Below are 21,416 nucleotides of genomic sequence, written 5' to 3' on the forward strand. Positions count from 1 at the left end.
ATATGTTGATAAAATAATACGTCCTCATTTGATACTGTCTAGAAAGAAAGAGGAATGAATGGTCATCATGGGGGAAGCAGTTTGCAAATTGATACGCAGTCAGGCAATTAACACGAGCCTCGGCAATTGTATCCATATCACTTTCAGAAGGTGCCTGTGGGGTCAACAAGCTGACGTTGCAGGACAAAGCTTACTCGTTGGGCCGTATAGGTAGTAGTAGCTTTTATCTTATCTCGGCTTCAACATTGAAGTTAATCTCTATAACTACCAACTCAATTCAACATATTTTCAATTGCAACATATTATTTGCTTATTCCCTTCATTCCGACTCAAGGGCCACGAGCCAAATCTCATCATGGCTCCGTCCGACTTTGCAGACTATCCAAAGCCTGTTGAGGCTCCCGCAGCAACCTATAACCCACATGTCGAGAACAATCCTGTGTTTAGAGGTGTTCCTCTTGCAATTGGCGCCAGCATGTAAGAACTCTCTCTCCCCGGTAGTAGACACATTCAAGTTTACATTGCCCAGCGTCTCCAGAGTAGGGTTTCTTCAACAGTATTTTTGGAACAATGCACACTTTGGCATCATCAAAGACATTCCTGCTCTCGATGATATACCTTACAGGTTCCACGTATGCACAGTCCCTCACACCATGGCAAGCATCGACATCTAACGCTTGCTAGCCCACTGTCACTCCCCTAGGTCCTACAGGACCTATGCTCGAGTTTGGACCAGAACTCTTCAAGTCTCAGTATGCAGAATCAAAGGCACGCTACTACTCTGCAAGTGACTATCATGAGATGTACAAGTCCGGAAAGGTGACCCCTCTCCAAGTCGCCGAGGCCCTTCTACCTCACATCTCTAGACCTGACGGAAAGTATGCAGATGGCTGGGCTGAAAACCATGGCAAGGATCAACTTGTTTTCGAGGCTGCCAAAGCTTCAACTGAGCGCTATACTGCTGGTAAACCTCTCGGTGTTTTGGATGGCGTACCTATCGGTGTCAAGGACGATACCGATGTCAAAGGCTTCCATAACCACATTGGTATGAAGTACAATCCCGAGATTGAAACATTCAAGGAACAGAAAGAGTCCTCATGGCCAGTGAAGAAGCTCCAAGAGGCTGGTGCAGTGGTCATTGGCAAAAACGCCATGCATGAGCTTGGATCTGGTAAGTCTTCCCTTCAAAACATATTAAGCCAAAGTACTGACCTGGACCAGACACCAGTGGATGCAATGTAAGCACGGATTCTATCATGCTAAACCGTAACTGACACATCCAGGCCGCTCAAGGAACACCCACCAACTGGCACAACAAGTCGTACTATCCCGGAGGTTCTTCTTCTGGAGGCTCATCCGCCCGTCTCAGCTGGCATCGTGCCCATTTCCGTTGGCACTGATGCTGGAGGTAGTATCCGTATTCCTCCGACCTTCAACGGCGTCTACGGTCTAAAGACGACACACAACAGAGCCTTGTACATGAATAACACCATGTGCATCACCGGACCTCTTGCAGCAAACGTCGCAGACCTGACCATTGCGTATCGTGTCATGTCACAGCCCAACCCTGACTGCCACGTTCAAGGCCGTTTTGCACTCTCTGTGCCACCACCCAAGGATCAGAAAAAGGTCATTGGTATCTACCGTGACTGGTGGAACAAAGCCGATCCTCGCGTCCAAAAGGTTTGCGAACGGGCAGTCGATTATCTCACCAAAAAATGCGGCTACGAACTCATCGATATCACAATTCCGTATATCCCCGAGGCGCAACTTGCACATAGTGTAATCTGTATCACCGAGATGGCAGAGTCTGCTCGTCGAAGAACCCCCAATCCCGCAGATTGGCTTTCTCTTGTCGGCCCTGCTAATAAAGTTCTGATGACTGTCGGGACCAGGACACCTGCTGCAGACCTTCTCAAGTATAGTGCTCTTCGAGAGCTCATCATGCAGCATCTGGCCTTCTTATTTCAGAAACATCCTGGCCTGCTCATCCTCACACCAACATCACCTATGATCGGATGGCCCATCGTTCCTGGCGACGAAGCCTACGGTATGAGCGATACTAACACTACCATCCGGAATATGCTCTACGTCTTCCTGGCCAACTTGACCGGTACTCCTTCACTCTCGGCGCCTGTCGGGTATGTTGACCCAGATCAGGGCGAGGGTAAGCTACCCATTGGTTTGATGGCTACAGGAGAATGGGGTAGCGAGGAGCATCTCCTTGCATGGGCAGGTGAAGCGGAAGAGTACTTGCACAATGCCACAGAGTCTGGCCGACGTAGACCTAGTGAATGGTTGGACGTTGTGGATCTCGTAAAGGGGGCATAAAATCACTTGATCTTACTTGTGGTTCACAAAGAGCGAGCGAAAACCTCTTTAAGGCCCGGATTATTCTGTCATTCTAATTGCTCATGGGAGAATTTGAGTAACTGAGCTACAGAAAAAGGACCTATAGACAGCACTTGTGTGTTTGATTCCAACGGGATCTTATATTTATTTCATCGTTGTTCAATGCCTACTTTAGGTCTTCGCTGTAATGATACTGTTTTTGCAATATGCTCCAAGACTACTTGGACAGGAACTTGGAAGCAAGTCCCATGAGACCTCCAGCGCCACCACCCTGCCCTCCAGCTCCGGCCTGTTGCTTGAAGTACATCTTCAGAGCGACCTCACCAGCCTGCTGGATAACGCCCTCCTTGCTGGTTCCATCAGCTACCTTGCCGTTCGCAGCCTTGTTGTCAAAGAGCTGCAAGAATCGGTTAGCTTGGGACTATCTCATGTTTAATCTAATGGGAATCACTAACCTTGCTGGCCTCGGCCAAGGCGAGACCTAGGAATGCAGTCTGACTGTTACCGCCAGCACTGCTCTGGCTTTGGCCCTGTGTGAACATCTTGAGGGCTTGCATAGCAGCGGCCGTACCGAGGCTCTTACTGTCCTGCTGTGGTTCGTCGTTATCGTATGTGTTCTTGTGCTGCTTGATGGCATCTGGTAGTCACTCATGTCAGTATGTTATTCCTCTCTAAAAGATATCATTCACTCACCTTCTTCATCAAGGTCCTCGTCGGCAAGCTTGTTCTTCTTCTGTCCGAGAGCACCTAGAATGCTGCCAAAGAGGTCCTTGTCACCAGAAGATCCGGCCTTCTGGTGAGCCTCCTCCTTGGCGTTGTTGAAGTCGACATCTCCGCCGTGGAAGCCTCCGAATGCACCAGCACCTTGTGCTTCTGTATCCTTATTAGAATCGTTCGTGTGGGGAGCGTTGGGGGACTAACGGATGCCGCCAGGAGGAGGGTACTGCTGCTGCTGGCCATACTGGCCTCCCTGCTGCTGTCCATAGCCGCCCTCCTGTCCGTAACCTTGTTGTTGGCCATAGCCCTGTTGTTGTTGACCTCCACCGTAGCCTTGCTGCTGTCCGTGGCTTTGTTGAGACTGGTCTGGATAGTAGAGTATGTATTAGCATGTATGGCCAAAACTAGATAAACATGACAAAAGTCTCTGAAGCAATAGAGCTATATTACACCATCCCAACACCATGCGATGATAGCATCCGATGAGGGGCACCATCAAAACATGGCGGGGTAATCAAAGCTCTCCTGGCTCCAAGCTATGGAAATGTAGATGTCCAACATACCTTGGCGCTTATCCTTGTCATCATCAAGGTACTCCTTGGCGGCGTTGATGAGCTTATCCATGATTTCGATTTGGTCTGGTAGATTTTGTAGAATAGGTTTTGTCTTGATAGAGTTGTTTGATTTGAAAGAGAAAATGTAAGAATGGAGTCGATGATGGAAGGGAAATGGACAGGAATTGAGGGGTTGTCTGCGCCTATTGTCTCAAGTACATCAAGTGTGAAGCACCATCGTTCAAGCCAAACCAATGAGGGGCACTTATTATGTGACCCATGGTTACAGTGTCATTGACATCGTCCTATCTCTGTCTGATGCCTTGCCCAATACATACCTCCATTGTTGGTCGTGTCTGACGTGGACCCAGCTATACGTACAGCACAAGCTGTAATTATGGGGAGCTTAGATAGACATACGCAATCGATTCGTAGGGTAGTGGGACCCTTAGCATTAGCCATTGCTTGTTTTCAGCTGTTATGGATCCCGTTTCAGCTGAACTGCGTCACAAAGACAGCCTGAGTTATACGCATGTCGGATTTTGATACTGAGTCGATGAATTAAATTATCGGTGGTTACCTGTTCAAGCTTGAATTCACTCACGGTCATCTAGGCAATGCGTCAATTCATATATGTGGCGCTCCAAGGGCGCCCGCGTCAACTATCTCTGCCAAAGTGCTCCTGCATCCCAGGTATGGTATCTGTATGGTAGTATCCAGTCGTAACAGGCTTCCAATTGAGCCATGAGCAAGCTCCTTGGATTGGGAAAATAGAAATGAAAATGAAGAAGAAAAAACCCCGGCTGTGAGCGTCTCGTATATCCCGCTTTCGCCGTATAAAATGCAGTTGTAATATCAGCCCAGACTCCGTTGTGCCCCAGGCACCGTGTTTATAATCGAATCCTGCCGTATCGCGCCATACGTTATTCTTTCGTACCGGTTCGTTTCGTTCGGAGCGTGCGTCTCGCCGCCAAGAATTGTTTGGCACATTTGCGACTGTCGAGTCTAGGCGACCGATTGATCCACTGTCGGAGGGTGGCTAGTGGTCCTCTTCTTCTCCCTCTTGGCCCATCGTAGTCCACAGGCGTTGCACAGCGTCTTGGGCCCTTGAGGTCCTTTCCTCCATTCTGGAGAATCCAGCGTGCCTGATTTTATTAGCATCAATATGCAAATATAAAAATATCCACTCTGGCTGGCACTTACCGCAATCAGTACAGACATATTCCTCAGAAGTTTTGAGCTTCTTCTTCTTATCGCCTGTTCGTGGGTCTCGCTCCATCGGAATTGCAATACCTGCGTCACCCTTGATTAAAGTCGGGCTTGCGTTACCCGTTGTGATTCCTCTGCTTCGTTCGCCTTCAATATATCGCAACCCCGTAAGCATCTCGATTGTGTCCGTATGAGAAGCCCCTTCATAACGTGCCATCTTATCTTTGAGGGAATCTTGGCGATTGCCGCCTGATCCTTCGAGGTTCTCGCGCGTGAGTGCTTTATTGAGGGCCATTCTATCGGCTTCTGACATCCCTCTCTCGCTACTGGGACGGTAGAAGGTGCTTGACGATACCCCTGTTCCTTCAGAAGGCGTCATGTCTGATCTACCCTCTTGGCTCTGCATCCATTGCTTCTGCGCCTCGTCGTTCTCAGCCTCCTCTTCGCGGCGGAGCTCGGCGATGCGTCGTTTCAATCGTTCGTTTTCGATCTTATGCTCGAGAAAAGAGTCCAGAAGTCCAGCGTTTTTGGTTGGGTATGGACGCGCCATCATAAATACAGCTTGGCAGAAGGGCGATTGATTGTTGGGGTTCGGGGCAAATTTGGCGCCAGCAATATGAGCGTGGCCGACGGTTTCGAAAATCGCATATTCGGCATCCTTCTTCTTGAAACGGTAGAAGAGTCGTAGCGGGTTACCAGACGCGATAGATTCGTTGAGTTCTGCGACGAAAACACCTTGGTCGTCTGGGTGGATCAGATCCTTCAGAAAGACGTCTTGGATCTCATCCACGCTATATCCGGTGACCTGTAGAATACTCGGTGACGCGAACTTGATGCGACCGTTGGCATCAAGAATCTGCAAAAAGTCTCTAAGCTCCTCCACAACTTTGGCGGGCCAGTTTCTTCGCTTTGTAAATTCGGTAAGAGTGCTGGCACCAGCGAGATTCATCTGTGCGAACGCGCCAGCTGGGAGGGGCCCTGCGCCAGGTACGTTGTTGGCTGCCGTGTTGAATTGATTTTCGGCTCTCGCAACCGACTCTTCTGTGGATGTTTGACCATTACCAAAGGAGCCGTTCATGTTGGAATCATCAGCGGATTCGAGACCCATGGGGACGTCGTCTATGCTGCCAAGCATATTATTATCGAGCATTGACATAAGATCGTTATCCTGACCACCAGCACCCATCTGCAAAATCGGGTTAGCCGGAATGATCGTAGATTGAGTTTGCGATGGCCCAAGCCGAGGAGAGGGGACGCTATAGGGCCGCAGCCCCGGCTACAGCATCGCAGGGGAGGGGATAGTATTGACCTGGCCACCTGTCATGTCAGGGAGAGAACCGATATCGAGATTGAAACCGTAGAAGTTGCCAAAGTTGTTTTGGTGAGGGGCGCCATGAGGCGGAGGAGGCGGAGGAGGTCCGTGAGACATGGTTATCAAGGTTACGTTTGCGGCCTGTCGAGTGTGCTTAATTGCATTGGCAAAGGCCCAAGAAGGGTAGTTCCAGTGGCCTCTGGCGTGGCTGTAAGCGCTCGCTTCAGTGGATGTGGCAGCGACAACGATAGGAGCTGGGGGTCGGTCGTCGAATTGGAGGATAAAGATAAAGGATTGGCGACGTTAATCATGAGGGGAAATGCTCCAAAAGACCATGAAACAGATATTGGACGGTTCTGGGGTTGTTCGAGATCGTAAAGGCGATTTTTTGTTCTAAGCTATGGTCTTTAGTGTAATTTAAGAAAAATACTTCTCAAACACAATACCCCAAGTTCAAGCGTCGGGAACAGGTAGATGTCGACCTTTCTTTCCCTCCCCACGAAAAACAAAGAGTACTAGACTTGTGTGTTAGTAGTCAAGGAACGGAAAAGCCAACGGGAATCGTAGAAAACGCCTGTCGGGAGTCAGAAAAGGTTCGAGCGGACAATGGCATCATGGAAGAATAGGGCGAAGGGAGAGGGGTCATTGAGTGAAAGCCATAGAAGGGAAGGTTGTACGATATGTACAAAAGACTCAAATTACCTGTCCGATAGACTGGACCCTGAATAAGGTAGGCGTCTGACATATGACAACACCAAGCAGGTAGATATCTTATGTGCAAGAATCAAAACATGGAAAAGTTTGGACGGGTATGTTGAAGACGAAATGGGACGGGACAAGATGAAATGAAATGAGATGAGAGACCGCGATACGACATCAAAAGTTGCAATTCACCTAGGTAGGCACTTACTTGTAGCGTCAAGAACAAAGAATGGTCCGCTTCCTATAAACAAGAGACTGGAGCGAGCTTTATTATTTCCCCTTTACTTTTGGATCGGATGACAAGCGCAGCAGGGCAGGACAGTCAAGTAACTAAGGCACTACAAGCACAAGACAGGTGTATCAGTGAGTTGAACACCAAAACATGGCACTTTTGCAAAACTGGATTCTTGCAGACATGGGATTTTGGGCATGAAACGTCACCTCTTGTGCCCGAAGCTTCTCGGCAGGAGTCCCTGTCCTGTCTTTAGCCTCATGGGCACTTGTCCAACTCTTTGACCAATGTAGAGCCTTTGACCGGAGGTTCTCCCCCGAGAAAAGCGGATAAAAGTCATACTGGAGTGTCTCCGACAATTTTCATTGGATACTATGGAAGCATGTATCTTCTTAGCGCACCCTTAGGCCGTCTTGGAAGCTGGAGGGTCTTGAGGGTCCAGCAAACAGCAAGCTAGTGGCGTTGCTCATCCACAAGTGGCTTACCAATGTTTATATGGTGTCTCATTCAAGAGTCAAGACTTGGCAGCGAGAATTCGATTCTTCTATGATATCATGATTCCCGAGATGTTTAGCTCTCAGGGGAATCATCGCGGGGCAATTCCGGGGTTCCCATCCTGTCCTGCCTGATAAGCACCAGATCACAAGAAAAAAGAAAAAGAAAAAAGTCAGATATTTTACTTTGTCGAGACATGCATATAATGTCTCTCATGCCATTCTCAATGCCTGATACATATCCGCTGCAGCACAAACTTGCCACCGTACCTGCACATATCAGCTATTGGACTACATTCCTTCGTATCTCAACCAAGGAAACCCAACTTTTGGTTACGACCTTGTGCTACCGTCAATAATCACCTTTCAGCCTCTACAAGTTTAGGTGTACGGCTAGTGCCCCCTCCACTGTTTTTAGTGTCAAATGCATCCCATGCTTGAAACCTTTCTTGGCCTAGATCCATAGCCAAGCATTTCCTGGAGACTGACGGTCTGGTCTGCGGGTTCAAAATGGGGTGGCGCCACGACTGCGACTGGTTTTCTTTCGCCACAGACGGTTCAGGGTCCTCGAAACTTGTCCTCAATCCTCTGACGTCGAAAAGACGTAATCTTTCAGGTGTTTCCATTAAATTATGAAAACCTCGAATACTTGTCATGATGGTGCCTCAAGGTCAGGGCAATATGATAGATATCGTCAAAGTTTCGTTGAGCAAACGTCTGAAACTGACTCCAGCTCCAAATTAATGATTAGTGAACATGGGACCTAGACGGGCAGGCAGTTCACCGTCCTCAGTCTACCCATTCGAGGTGGCTACCATTGGTTTTTGGGTCTGCCCGCTTCACCCATGATGGGAATACGTACCGTGTTTCGCCAAAATCACGGGTAAATTTGAAGCACGTGCTCACGCATCAGCTGCTCTCAACTCCGAACCTCTCAACGCGTCTCTCCTTCCTTGTCGCGTTACCCGTCAACTCTACTGGCTACCTGGTCCAAGCTAGTGCAACACTCTCAAGGTCATCCACCTGTGACATCGACTTTTGTGTGATTTGTGTGCTACAGTTCTCAGTCTGTAGATGAGTCAATTGTCAAGGTCGTACATATAGCCTTTGTACCCGTCACGTCCCCTTAATGTGGTAGTCATCACCATGTCTAGAATCGATAAGCTTTCGATTTCGGGTGTCCGATCTTTCAGCCCTTCTGTTCGAGAGGCTATTCAGTTCAATACCCCTCTAACTCTCATTGTCGGTTACAACGGCTCCGGTAAGACGACGATTATCGAATGTTTGAAGTATGCCACCACTGGCGAGTTGCCGCCTAACAGCAAGGGCGGTGCTTTCATCCATGACCCCAAGGTACTTTCATACTATTTCATCCTTGACATGCCACACGTCCGCTAACACATTGCAGCTTTGTGGTGAGAAAGAGGTTTTGGCCCAAGTGAAACTACAATTCCGATCCATCAACGACCGTCAACATGTCGCGACTCGAAGTGTACAGCTTACTGTCAAGAAGACAACCCGCTCTCAGAAGACCCTGGACAGCTCACTTGTCGTTGTGAACAACGGGGAACGAACAACCACATCAACCCGACAGGCCCAGATGGATGAGATGATACCAGAGCGCCTTGGTGTATCGCCTGCAATTCTTGATGCTGTCATTTTCTGCCACCAAGACGAGTCTCTCTGGCCGTTGAGTGAGCCAGCCGCCTTGAAGAAACGTTTCGATGAAATATTCGAGGCTATGAAATATACTAAAGCCATCGACAACCTCAAAGTGCTTCGAAAGAAGCAAGTTGAACAATTGGGCAAGCTTCAGAACGACGAGGCTCACAACAAAGTAAACAAGGATCGGGGTGACCGTGCTGAGAAGAGGATGAAGGCCTTGCAAGCTGAAATCGAAGGGTCTCGTGAGACTTGCGAGTCCATCAGTGCTGAGATGGAAGAAACTCAAGAGAAAATCAAGACCACCCGGGAAACGGCAAATAGTCATCTTGCGATCGTGCAAAACCTCGACACAAAGCGCGAGCAGCTTGAGTACAGAGAAGAGGCGGTTAAAGAGTTGAAGTCCACTATTGACGAGCTCCATGATGACGATGGCAAATTGGAAAGCGATCTAGCACATTATGAGGATCGTATGCAACACCTCCAAGACGATGCCGACCAAAACAAGGCTCAGTACAATGAGTTGCAGAAGGAACTGGGACAATCACGAAAGGAACTCTCTACTAAGCTTTCCGAGCAAGGCAAGCATCAGTCGGACAAAGACAAATACGAACGTCAATTAAAGATACAAAAGGAGATGATCCAAGAATCCGCTCAGTCTTATGGTTTCTCTGGCTTTGATGGGGATCTCTCCGAAAGCCAAGTCAAGTCATTTAATGACCGCCTTCAGAAGCTCCTTGCTGAGAAGAAAAGGGAACTGGAGCGCTTGCAGAAGGAGAACTCTTCCGAATTAGATCAGGCTACCGGTGTCATCACGGAGCTGGAGGGCCGCAAAGCTGCCCGCATTCAAGATCGTGTGTCAGCCAAACAACGAATGAGCGCTATTGAAAAGCGCACTGCGGTGCTGCAAAATGAGTCGAGCCAGATCGACGTTGACGAGGGTGCCAAAGCTGTACTCGATGGGCAGATGCAAGATCTTGATAGCAGGTTCAAAACAGCCCAGAAGACTTATGAGAATGCGGATTGGGACCGGCAACTATCGGACGAAAACGATAAGCTGCACTCACTCGAGAGTGAAAACGACAGGCTTGGTAGAGAGCTCGTTGAGTGTACTCGTCTTGCGTCCGAAAGAGCCCAGCTTGACTACAGGAGGAAGGAACTTAACGACCGCAAGCGCAAACTTGACACCCTGACAAGTACCTGGAAGCCTAAGCTGGACAAGGTCCTTGGCAGTGATTGGGAGCCACAAACCTTGGAATCCAAGTTTCAAGCATTGGTTAGAGGCCAGAACAAAGTTGTTGCTGAGGCTCAGAAGCGGCGCGATCAGACTCGGCAAAAGCAACAAAAAGTAGATTTCCGCCTGAGAACCACCAAAGAGTCCCGCGATAAGAAGGCAAAAGAGGCAGCTGCTTGTCAACAACAAGTGGTCAATGCCCTTCTCACGGTCCGTGACAACGCTATCGTCGATGATTACAAGGAAGAAGTCGAGGCTGCTGAATCGCAGGTCGAGGAATTGCGCAATGACCTTAGTCTCTTCGACGCACTCGTGGATTATTACACCAAATGCAAGCGTCTACTGGACACAAAGCGGAAATGTTTGCTTTGTGATCGTCACTTCGACGAGAGTCAAGCTGCGGGCATGGAACGGTTGAGCAAGAGGATAGACAAGCATCTTGACCCGAAGGGCAAGGTTGACACAGAAAAGGATCTCAAAGAGATGGTTTCGAGTCTCGAGAAGCTGCGATCTGTGCGGGGTTCTTACGATACATACGAGCGATTGACGGCTGAACTGCCTTCTCTCCGCGAAGAGTGCAAGACTGCAGAGGCAGAATTCGACGCCTTGGAGAGACAAGTTGAAGAGCAAGCGTCTATCGTATCGACTGAGGAGGAGAAGCAGAAAGACCTGGAGGACATGTCCAAGACTGTTGCCAACATCACGCAAACCATCAGAGACATTGCCGAGTCGGAAACCCAGGTTGACCGCATCATGTCCCAGCAGATGTCAGGCGGAGCAACTCGAAGCCCTGATGAGATCCATGAACTCCAGGCTAGCTTGTCTGATCAGATGAGAACTCTCAAGAACCGTATCTCAAAGTTGACTACGGACCGCCAACGTACAAAAGATCAGCTCAACTCTCTCGAGCTAGAAAAGAGTGAGCTGAGAAATAAGATCAGCCGTGCAGCCGGTCAGCTAGACAAGAAGCAAGATCTGCAAAACCAGATCCAGGCACTGAAGGAAGAAGTCTCCCACCAACGAGACGTCATTCAGCGCGCCGACGATGAGTTGGAGACAATCGAACCCAGCATTACAGAGGCAAGGTCTGCTCGTGATGAAGTTCTCCGGCGTGGTCGGGCCAAGGAGCAGGTTATTGTTGACGCCCGTGACAACGTCGCAAACTCGGTCAATGAGATGAAAATGATGGATGCTGATATCCAGGGCTACATCGATCGTGGCGGTCCCTCTAACCTGGCATCCAACCAGAGGGCCATTGCCACGCTCGAGAAGACGATCGCGAGTACCGAAAAGGAGGTTACAGATCTCACGGTCCGTACAAACAAGCTAAAGCAAGACATTGACAACGGAGACCGTAAGAAGAAGAACATCAAAGACAATCTCAACTATCGCAAGAATCTTCGTACTATCGATGTCATCCGTCAAGAGATCGCCGAGCTAGAGGAGCGCAATGCTGATGAGGACTACGAACGTCTTCAAGCTGAGGCCCGTATGCAAGAGAATCACTACAATCGTCTTCTGGCAGAGCGTGGTTCCGTGATGGGAACTATGAAAACCAAGGACGAGGAACTTGGAAGATTACTTCAAGAGTGGGAAATGGATTACAAGGACGCCAAGAAAAAGTACCGAGAGTCGCATATCCGTGTGGAGACAACCAAAGCCGCTATTGAGGATCTGGCCCAGTGTAGCTCGGCTGTTGACAAAGCTGTGATGCAGTTCCACTCAATGAAGATGGCTGAGATAAATCGCATCGCCGGCGAATTATGGCAGAGTACCTACCAAGGAACCGACATTGACACAATCCTCATCCGCTCGGATAATGAGTCAAACACAGGCAAACGAAACTACAACTATCGACTCTGTATGGTGAAGCAAGACACCGAGATGGATATGCGTGGCCGATGTTCTGCTGGACAAAAGGTGCTCGCATCCATCATCATTCGTTTAGCACTGGCTGAATCATTCGGTGTCAACTGTGGTCTCATTGCGCTGGACGAGCCTACAACCAACCTGGATCGCGACAATATCAAGAGTCTGGCAGAAAGCTTGCACATGATCATCAAAGCTCGTCAGGCTCAGAGCAACTTCCAGCTTATTGTCATCACTCACGACGAGGACTTTTTGCGACATATGAGGTGTAGCGATTTCTGTGACAGTTTCTTCCGCGTCAGGCGTGACGAGCGACAGAATAGTGTCATTTCAAGGGAAAGTATTACAAAGATATTCTAATCGGGCATGCAAGTTGAGTAAAGTGGAAGAGGAATCAGCAATGGATGAATACGTAAATTATGAAGGTTTCTCACAATCCCCAAATTTTGAAACGGACTTGATGAGAGTGTAAAATAATAGTACATGGTATCTTCCATTCAGTCTCTAGTTCTAGTTTTCTCCAAGGTAGACCCGTTGGTGCTTGTCTCTATTCAGAAGGTTGTAAGACAAGTCTGAAAATACGTAAAAGTTGACGGAATTATACACCGGCAATAATATATCTACTCCACACCACCCAGTCTCTCAGTGTCGTTGACGCCTTTATTTTCATTGCAACGGAATTATTTCTCCACCCTCCACGAGTCGACAACCCGGCACGTTTCCGCCGAATTACTCTGATTTCGGTCTCGCGCCTCGGATTTAACGAGCTGTTCAATCATTCTATCCCTGGTCTTGATCTGCGATTTATTTAGTTAACAGTACCTAGTCATAGACCGTTCTCGGTGGAGAATGAATCACAATGGCCTTGTTCATCTCATCTCGCCTCATCCTGAGTGACTGACCTCTTTCTCCCATGCATGCATACTTTGCTAGAAAGGTATCCTTACATATTCGTGCATAGTGAACGCATATGAACCACACAGCAGGGAGCTGCGTTTCCAATACTACAACACAATCCAATCCCTGATTAGCAATCACTGTTCGGTACACGCCGGCCCCCGAACAAGGATCGTTACTGCTACTACGTCTACGATTTTCAACTTGGATTTCAAATTGCAAAAGGGAGAGAAAAGGGGATTTCTCCATTCCTTCATCAGTGGCCTACGAGGCTTACAACTTGCACGGCAACAATGGCCGTCTCAGCGCCGACGCCAGAGCACAGGACAAGTTCGGACAGCACTCTTGACGTGGAAAGAGATGGGATAAATGCAGGCTCCAACAACCCTACAGCAGCTGCCGAAGCAACCCAAGATGGAGCCGCAACCGCGCCGGCCGGCAGCAGCCCGTTACCCGGAGCGCCTGGGGCTGAGGATCCCGAGGCCGGACGGACCAGGTCGGAGAACATATTGATCATCAGCGCTCTGTGCCTGGCACTGTTCCTCGCCGCTTTGGATACAACCATCATCACCACCGCGGTTCCCACCATCGCTAATGAGTTCAACTCGAGTCAAGGTTACGTCTGGATAGGAAGTGCTTACCTGCTGGGCAACGCCTCGTTTGTGCCGACATGGGGCAAGATCTCGGACATTTTTGGCCGCAAGCCCGTTCTCCTCGCTGCGGCGGTCATCTTCTGGATTGGTTCTCTGTTGTGCGCCGTGAGTAACAGTATGGGCATGCTCATTGCTGCGCGTGCCATCCAAGGCATTGGCGGAGGTGGTCTTATTGTGCTGCCCAATATCGCTATTAGCGATCTCTTCTCCATACGAAACCGAGGCATGTACTTTGGCATTCTCGGCATGGTTTGGGCGTTGGCATCTGCAGTTGGACCTATTCTCGGCGGTGTCTTTACTAGCCAGGTCACCTGGCGATGGTGTTTCTACATCAACCTTCCCATCAGCGCCGTTGCCTTTGTGATTCTCGTCTTTTTTCTAAAGCTACACAACCCTCGCACGCCGATGAAGGAGGGTCTCATGGCTCTGGACTGGCCCGGCAGCATTCTCATCATTGGCGGCACCGTTATGTGGTTGCTGGGCCTTGAATTTGGCGGGGTCTCGTTTCCTTGGAACTCTGCCACGACTATTTGTCTTCTCGTCTTTGGCATTCTTGTCATTGGGCTTTTCCTTTTATACGAGTGGAAGGTTGCCAAGTTCCCTGTTCTTCCTTTACGGCTCTTCAGCACACGAAACAGCATTGCCTCTTACGGAGTTGGCTTTACTCACGCATTCGTCTTCATGTCTGGTAGTTACTGGCTTCCGCTCTACTACCAGGGTGTTCTCGGTGCCTCTTCGCTGCTTTCTGGAGTCTACCTTCTTCCATACGTGCTGTCTCTGTCGTTTATCTCGGCTGGAGTTGGTATCTATATCAAGAAGACAGGACAGTACAAGCTCGCCATCGTGATGGGCTTTTTTGTAACCGTTATCGGGTTTGGCCTGTTTATCGACCTTGAACCGCGTGCCAACTGGGTCAAGATCATCATATTTCAGATCGTCGCTGGAATCGGTATCGGTCCCAACTTCCAGGCCCCCCTAATCGCAATTCAGACCAACGTCGAGCCGCGAGACATTGGTTCCGCAACTTCATGCTTCTCTTTTATTCGTCAGCTGGGCACTTCCATCTCTGTCGTAGTAGGCGGTGTCATTTTCAACAATGAGATGGAGAAGCAGTATCCAAAGCTCGAGGAGGAACTAGGCCCTAGTCTCGCCAGCAGACTCTCTGGAGCCAACGCAGCCGGTAGTGTGGAACTTGTAGGGTCTTTGACAGGAGAAGATGGCAGGGTAGCCAAGACAGCATTCTGGCACAGTCTACGAACCATGTACATCGTGTACACATGCTTTGCTGGTCTTTCGCTTGTCATCAGTCTTATGATCAAGCAGGTTAACCTTAGCAAGGAACACAAGGAGCATAAGACTGGCCTTAAATCGTTAAAGCGACGCGACGACGAAAATAACGAAGCAAATGAGGGAGAGGGTGTGATTCCGGGCAACGAGAAGACTGCAGACAACTAAAAAATAATGAGGATGGCGTGTGTGTAAAAAGGGGGCAGCGCTTTATTGACTGCGCATATCTAGCTTATTATAAATTGGTAATAATACATTTCAACAATGAAAAAATATCTCATGGTCTATTCAAAACTCATGTTCGGTTTAGAAGAGCCTTTCACCTTCCTCGACAGTCCTCTTCCACTCCTCATAATCGAAACCAAGGTCTTCCAATCTCCTCAGCTCGTGCCTCTTCTCGCCCGCTGCTCTGCTTGCCAGCTTGATCTTTGGCACTCTCTCTCGCACCCACCTCTTGTCAAGTCCCCAGTATGGAGGCAACTTGCCTTGTCCTTCATTCTCGAGACCCAGTTCAGGAGCTCTTGGTGCTGCCTTGCTTAGCCCATGTAAGCGATTGACGTAGTCGACGTCTTCAGGGAAAGCCATGACATGAATAGCCTTGCCTTCTCCTTTCTTTTCGTGCTGCTCTTCCACCCATGCTTCCATCATGGCTTCAGATGGAGGGCTCAGACGACCAGACCATATGCGGGCAATCACAGCGCTCTGTGCCTCGGCGACGGGGAAAGGGACAATTCGTTGCGGGACACTAAGGAATGAGAGAGTTGGGTCTGCAGTGTAGAGAATGTGTTCCCATAGATGCGCTGCGTGTCCGCCACTGGGAACAACCACGGGAGGATCGAGAGACTTGAGGAAGGGGTACGAATAGTGGAATCCAGTACAGAATATCACAGCATCAATGTCATTCTCGACTTGGCCGTTGGCAAAGCGGACACCGCGCTGCTCGGGGAGGAACTCGACTATTTCGGGAACGCCGGCTGCCCATGGCTCTTTTGTAGGGGCTACCACTGTCGACTTTTCCTTTTCTGAGATGAAGATGGGGTGCTTTGCAACATTAGAAAGTTGCGCGCTCACATCGACACCAGATGCAGAGTTGCCAACAACAATGACTTTCTACTTGATTATGAGCAAATTGTCCCAAAAAAGATATCAAACCAACGTACCTTGTCCTTGAAGTCATTGGGTCTTCTATAGAACTTGGAATGCGAAATGACACCCGAGTATTTCTTATCAAACTCGGTGAGGCCGGTTATATCAGGGATGAAAGGATCGTTGTAATGTCCACTCGCCACCACAACAGCGTCATATTCTTCTTTGATGACCTTGTTGGACTTCAGGTCAAGCACCTCAACTGACCACGATTGTGAGTGATCTGACCTCGGCTTATCAATATTCAAAACCTGAGTCTGAAATGAAATGTGAGGAGTGATCTCTTGGGCGTAGTCTTTGAGGTACTGCAGCACAACGCTATGACGAGGAAACAAAGAAGAACCCTTGGGAAATTCTTTGTCGCTGTACCTCATGAGCGAATGCGGAATGTTTGTTTCAAGAAGATCGTAAATAGGAGACATGAATTCAACATCCCCATGATCGTTAGGCCAAAGGGCTTGATCTGCCGCATAACTAGGTTGAGTCCTAGGAACTGAGAAGCCCTGCTCGCGGGCTAGAGGAGTGTAATTCCATACGCCGCCTGCTGTGGCACGTTGCTCGAAGATACGAACTTTGGAGAACTTCTTTTCTGCGAGAAGATATCTGGGAGTGTCATCAGTTGAAAACTCGGCATGTATATGGTGTTGAGGGTGGTTACTTGGCAGCTGCAAGGCCACTAGGGCCAGCACCTATGATGGCAATGCGACGAACGTCGAGTTTATCTGCCAGAGCCATTCTTTCAGATTGAATGTGTCTTCAGAAACAAGCTGAGATTGAAGGGTATCTGTCGTACATCAAGATGCAATAATGAGACTGTTCCAAGTCACAATCATATAGAGAAGTTAGTAATTGTCTAAAATAATACCGTCGTGTCAGATGAAAGTAAGTTGAAGAGGTCAAGACAAATAAGAACTAGATTCTCGAACAACCTCATTCAATCTTCTTATAAACAGCTTCCCAGCTGATTCGACAACTGATAACAAAAGCTGCCGATGGATTCCGCAAAATAGCCTCACTACTAACTCATCAATTCGTATGTCGAACGATTGCCTCATTAGATGGTGTTGCCGCTTTCGGTAATCCCGGTCGGCCTCCGCGCGATCCCGACTCCGGGCATCGGAGCCAGGCCGCCGCCAGATCTTCTTTCCGTTTTTAAGAGATACAACTAATACCTGCGTTCCGGGTGTTGAAATAGAGATACGGGTTGGCGATAACCTCAAACTCATTCTCTTCCTTTCGCATCTTGGTGTGTTTTCTAGGTGATCAGACCAATACTTTTGTGGCTCTGCGGATTGCCCTTTACCGTTAGCTAAAGACTTCATACAGGGTAATGATAACATCCTCTTCCCAAGCACGCAATCTAGTCTACCATCATTGGCTTGATCAACAGCAGCCATCATGGCGAATCTTTCTTGGCTCCACGAACCATCACTGCGAGCTCTATCTTATCGTTGAATTAAACGATTACAAGTTTTCTTCGCCTGCTTTTTTGTTGAAGGATATCTGATTCCGATATCTCACGCGAGAGACACTTCGTAGATTATAACGCCTACCACCCTTTTGCCCTGTCAGAGACTGCATACCAATCATGCCAACAGAAACAGCGACAACTACCCAAAATGGCAGCTGAAATGAAGGCTTCGATCCACCGCTTCCGCCTCCGCAGGCTGTCACCGTCTCCTGGGGCCGTCGGTCGGGCCCGATCCGCTTCACCTCCAGTATCTGCTGATCAGCGAGAAGCGCAAGCCCGTGGACAGTATCATACTTCTGCTACCCAACAAGCATCTGGCACTCGCACCTCAGGTGCAAAAACCACACCGCCAGCCTGCGATCGATGCCGCAGCTTTAAAAAGAAGTGTAGCCGTACCTTTCCTGTCTGCTCTCTTTGCGCTACTGCTGGTCAGCGGTGCTCATATACCAGCCCGACAGCCAACGCTGAGGCTCAGATACACCAGTTGCGCTCTCGGGTAGAATGGTTGAGTCAGTACATCGATCAAAATCTCCTGCCACCGGGTCCACAGAGTAGGTTAGGCGGGATAGAGACAGGAGCTGATCTGGTGAGTATACTTGGTCGAGGGCCACAGAACGGTATAGGAGTCATCACAAATCCGGAGAGCAGATCGCCTCACATTCCGCGAGTGTTAGTCCCAAACACTCCTCCACTAGATGCAACTGCTGCCCAACCTCCACTACGCAGGCATGATGAGACGCTGGCAGGACAGCAAAACACTGAAACACCTGTGGAAGAGAGGGATCCAGGCAGTGTGCGAACCTCCAGTAGCCACTTCTCACCCTATCAGGGGTCAACCGAGGGATCAACCACGAGACGAAGGTTGATCGCTCGGCAGGCTTTACCTCCTGATATTGCACCGTGTCGCTTCGTCGATGCCTTCTTCCGCCATGTGAACAGAGCGTATCCCTTTGTCGACCAGGCGAGAATACGGCGAGATCTTGAGACTCTAGGGGATGCATCTCCTGCGGATCAAGATCCGCCCATGACATTGCTGTATCTCGTCATGGCGATTGGGTGCACGTCGCTCGTGCGGGCCGGGCAGATCCCAAACGACACAGCACGACAATTCGATGTAGTTTATCCAGACATCATCCAGGAGTGTCTCTGCAATGAGAGTATTGAGTCGGTACGGATCCTTGTTCTGTTGGGATTGTACTCCCTTTTTGATCCGGCTGCAATCTCCGCATACTTTATTGTTGGTATCGCAGCACGACAGGCCATGGTTATCGGTCTTACTCGTCCGGACGAGATGCCACGGACAGCAGTCGAGACTGAGCTCAGGCACCGGCTGTATTGGAGCATATTTGTGCTTGACCGCATGATGTCGGCGTCGCAGGGCCTTCCAGCAGCGTTGACAGACGAACATGCTGATGTTCCACTCCCGGGTCTCACAGTAGAAGAATTTGCCGGTCCAGACAGAGCTACATATGCTCGCAATCTACAGACTAGTCGGCATATTATTCAACTCAGACAACTGGAGTATCGGATCCTAAACACGATACACTTTCAGCGGAATGCGGAAACCTCGCGCTTGGGTCCTGCAGACAGACGAGCAATACTGAACAGCCTGCGGTCCGAAATAGAAGATTGGTATAGTAACGGCTGCCTCATGTCGCCTATGGAAGCAGACAACCTACCTATCCACAGTAGCGTCACCTGGATGAGTGCACAGTATTACCATTTGCTTGTTTTTCTTTACTTCCCAAATCACTTCAACAGTTCAGTCTCACCGCCAGCTGTTACTAGCAAAGAACAGCTTGAATTTGCCAGCAAACAACTTCGAGCCAACTCGGCTCTCCTTCAACAACGTCAGTTACCATTGAACAGGGTCACGTTGAGTCGGCTACTGCCAGTGGGATTGATATTGATGTCTGGCTTTACAGCTGGTCAAGGGCGAACCCCTTTCGTAGCCCAGAACGATTTAATTATTCTTGTCACGCTTCTCGAAGCGTTTCCACAAGGATGGACGACGGCACGAGAGGCAGCCCAGATACTACAGCAATTTGTGGATATTGTTACAGGACCAGGGGGCATGGTCACGACGTTTTTTGGCACAGCAACTGGGGAGACAATGGAAGAGTTGGTTAGGCCATGCGTTGTCAGCTTCACGGAATTACTGCACCAGTTCCTGGGTAAGGCGACATGCTTTCAATCGATCGAGTATTCTCAGGAGATACAAGATGTCGATCGGATTAGTCAAGTCGGCGCTGTAGCGCAGCAACAATCATCGGCTAATGCATTATGGTTGAATGGAGCGAATTCAGATGATGCAGGCGTAAACGAGGAATCGGTGCTAGGATATGGATGGGGTTCGTGGGATCTTGATTTCCTTTAGCGAGGCTCCGAAGAAAGCATGGCAAGGTTTAGTTATTGAGGAGCAGACAGTAACCGTATATGGGTAAGTAAGCCTTATTGTTTGTCGGAGTGACGATCTTGAGAAGTGTTCACATTAGTTGGTAGCTAGTTGGGAACTTGGGAGATATACTGGGAATCTCGGAGATAATAAATAAGATCGGCATTCATTGTGCTATTTTCTGCATAGTTGTCCTAAATTTAGTCGGCGTCCCTGATCTTCATAGCATCCTGACCCAAGAATTAATCCACCGTGTTCACCGGTTGGTTTGACTTGCACCAATCAAAGACATTGAGTTTTAAGGCCGTTTGTTATACGTTGAACAGTGGCCGGATAGCAAAGTCAAATTGAGTCAAGTAAATGCGTGCCATGCATTCCAACGGCAACACAGCCGCATATCATCAAGCTGTCGGGTTGGGGGTAGCAGGCCTCAAATGACCAGAGAAGAAACGATCTAAAAAAGAGGCTCTGCTAGCCCTATACCGCAGTTGCCCTCCATGTCGAATTAAAGAAACATGGATGCACACCACCAAAAAAGCTTGGCCAAGTTAGCCTGAGATAGATATTATGCGAGAATCGCGGTTAAAGGTCTCGAATAGGAGATGCGCTTGCCTTGATTAGTATCCCAAGTGCAAGGTGTATGGTGGTTAGGATGGGGGATGACGACGACTGCAATAACAACAAAGTGGAGAGTTTATTTTTCAACTGCTGACCATGCACTCACTTCACTTGTCAACAAAACTCGCTGATTGCTACAAAAATGGGACATGCCGCATCGTATTCTCAGGTTGAGAGAGTCTTGGGCATTGTCCATTGGCCGCGCGGTTTTATTTATGGAATTATAAAATGTGGACCGGTAGAGAGATTACCACTGCAACGTCTTATGCCAGCCAGGAACGGTATCCTGGGGCAGTTTTCCCGTGCCGTCAGCAGGTAGGTGAAAAGTCTAATAAAGCTACAGTACGGAGTACATTACCTGGTAAAAGACACCTGAGAGGGAGAGTAATAATAGAATATGCAGTGAACCGTGAGTTGATGATCGTCAGATCGAGCCTGTGCTATACTATACTCAGTAAAGCGAGATGCAGGAAATGAATTCAGGTTTTTCAGTGATGTGACGGTGGCTGAATTGCATCTGCATTGCATATCAAAGAAGGGCAAAGAGTTTCGTAGAAGGCAACTACTTAATTAACATTACCAGTTCGCACTGATGTATTTCAATCTGTTGTG

The 21,416-nt window shown here is 48.9% G+C and overlaps 8 protein-coding genes across 8 annotated transcripts; 5 read left to right on the plus strand and 3 right to left on the minus strand.

Annotated features, from left to right (window-relative positions):
• Positions 1-240: 240 nt before the first annotated feature.
• Positions 241-2,470, plus strand: FGSG_00708 (uncharacterized protein). The gene is made up of 5 exons (XM_011318110.1): positions 241-477; positions 530-632; positions 685-1,171; positions 1,222-1,238; positions 1,284-2,470. The coding sequence occupies exons 1-5, from the start codon at positions 293-295 to the stop codon at positions 1,398-1,400; spliced, it is 909 nt and encodes a 302-aa protein (XP_011316412.1). The 5' UTR covers positions 241-292; the 3' UTR covers positions 1,401-2,470.
• FGSG_00709 (uncharacterized protein) lies at positions 1,515-3,929 on the minus strand. Its single transcript, XM_011318111.1, has 5 exons — positions 3,633-3,929; positions 3,274-3,435; positions 3,046-3,225; positions 2,808-2,989; positions 1,515-2,749 (listed from the first exon to the last, which is right to left on the minus strand). Exons 1-5 carry the CDS (start codon positions 3,691-3,693, stop codon positions 2,570-2,572), a joined length of 765 nt encoding a protein of 254 aa, XP_011316413.1. The 5' UTR covers positions 3,694-3,929; the 3' UTR covers positions 1,515-2,569.
• A 699-nt stretch (positions 3,930-4,628) lies between these two features.
• Positions 4,629-6,261, minus strand: FGSG_00710 (cutinase palindrome-binding protein; the record flags this gene model as incomplete). Its single annotated transcript, XM_011318112.1, has 3 exons — positions 4,629-4,768; positions 4,827-6,018; positions 6,142-6,261. The coding sequence occupies 3 exons, from the start codon at positions 6,259-6,261 to the stop codon at positions 4,629-4,631; spliced, it is 1,452 nt and encodes a 483-aa protein (XP_011316414.1).
• Positions 6,262-8,718: 2,457 nt separating this feature from the next.
• FGSG_11814 (uncharacterized protein) lies at positions 8,719-12,697 on the plus strand (the record flags this gene model as incomplete). The annotated part of the gene is made up of 2 exons (XM_011318113.1): positions 8,719-8,925; positions 8,981-12,697. The coding sequence occupies 2 exons, from the start codon at positions 8,719-8,721 to the stop codon at positions 12,695-12,697; spliced, it is 3,924 nt and encodes a 1,307-aa protein (XP_011316415.1).
• Positions 12,698-13,527: 830 nt separating this feature from the next.
• On the plus strand, positions 13,528-15,342 carry FGSG_11815 (uncharacterized protein; the record flags this gene model as incomplete). The annotated part of the gene is made up of 1 exon (XM_011318114.1): positions 13,528-15,342. One exon carries the CDS (start codon positions 13,528-13,530, stop codon positions 15,340-15,342), a length of 1,815 nt encoding a protein of 604 aa, XP_011316416.1.
• Positions 15,343-15,402: 60 nt separating this feature from the next.
• FGSG_00712 (uncharacterized protein) lies at positions 15,403-17,055 on the minus strand (the record flags this gene model as incomplete). The annotated part of the gene is made up of 3 exons (XM_011318115.1): positions 15,403-16,284; positions 16,335-16,923; positions 16,979-17,055. The coding sequence occupies 3 exons, from the start codon at positions 17,053-17,055 to the stop codon at positions 15,481-15,483; spliced, it is 1,470 nt and encodes a 489-aa protein (XP_011316417.1). The 3' UTR covers positions 15,403-15,480.
• Positions 17,056-17,939: 884 nt separating this feature from the next.
• On the plus strand, positions 17,940-20,327 carry FGSG_00713 (uncharacterized protein; the record flags this gene model as incomplete). The annotated part of the gene is made up of 2 exons (XM_011318116.1): positions 17,940-18,342; positions 18,487-20,327. The coding sequence occupies 2 exons, from the start codon at positions 17,940-17,942 to the stop codon at positions 20,166-20,168; spliced, it is 2,085 nt and encodes a 694-aa protein (XP_011316418.1). The 3' UTR covers positions 20,169-20,327.
• Positions 20,328-21,032: 705 nt separating this feature from the next.
• FGSG_11816 (uncharacterized protein) lies at positions 21,033-21,378 on the plus strand (the record flags this gene model as incomplete). The annotated part of the gene is made up of 2 exons (XM_011318117.1): positions 21,033-21,213; positions 21,260-21,378. The coding sequence occupies 2 exons, from the start codon at positions 21,033-21,035 to the stop codon at positions 21,376-21,378; spliced, it is 300 nt and encodes a 99-aa protein (XP_011316419.1).
• Positions 21,379-21,416: the final 38 nt, after the last annotated feature.

Source organism: Fusarium graminearum, chromosome 1, assembly GCF_000240135.3.
Source record: "Fusarium graminearum PH-1 chromosome 1, whole genome shotgun sequence".
In the NCBI taxonomy this organism is placed as follows: Eukaryota; Fungi; Ascomycota; class Sordariomycetes; order Hypocreales; family Nectriaceae; genus Fusarium; species Fusarium graminearum.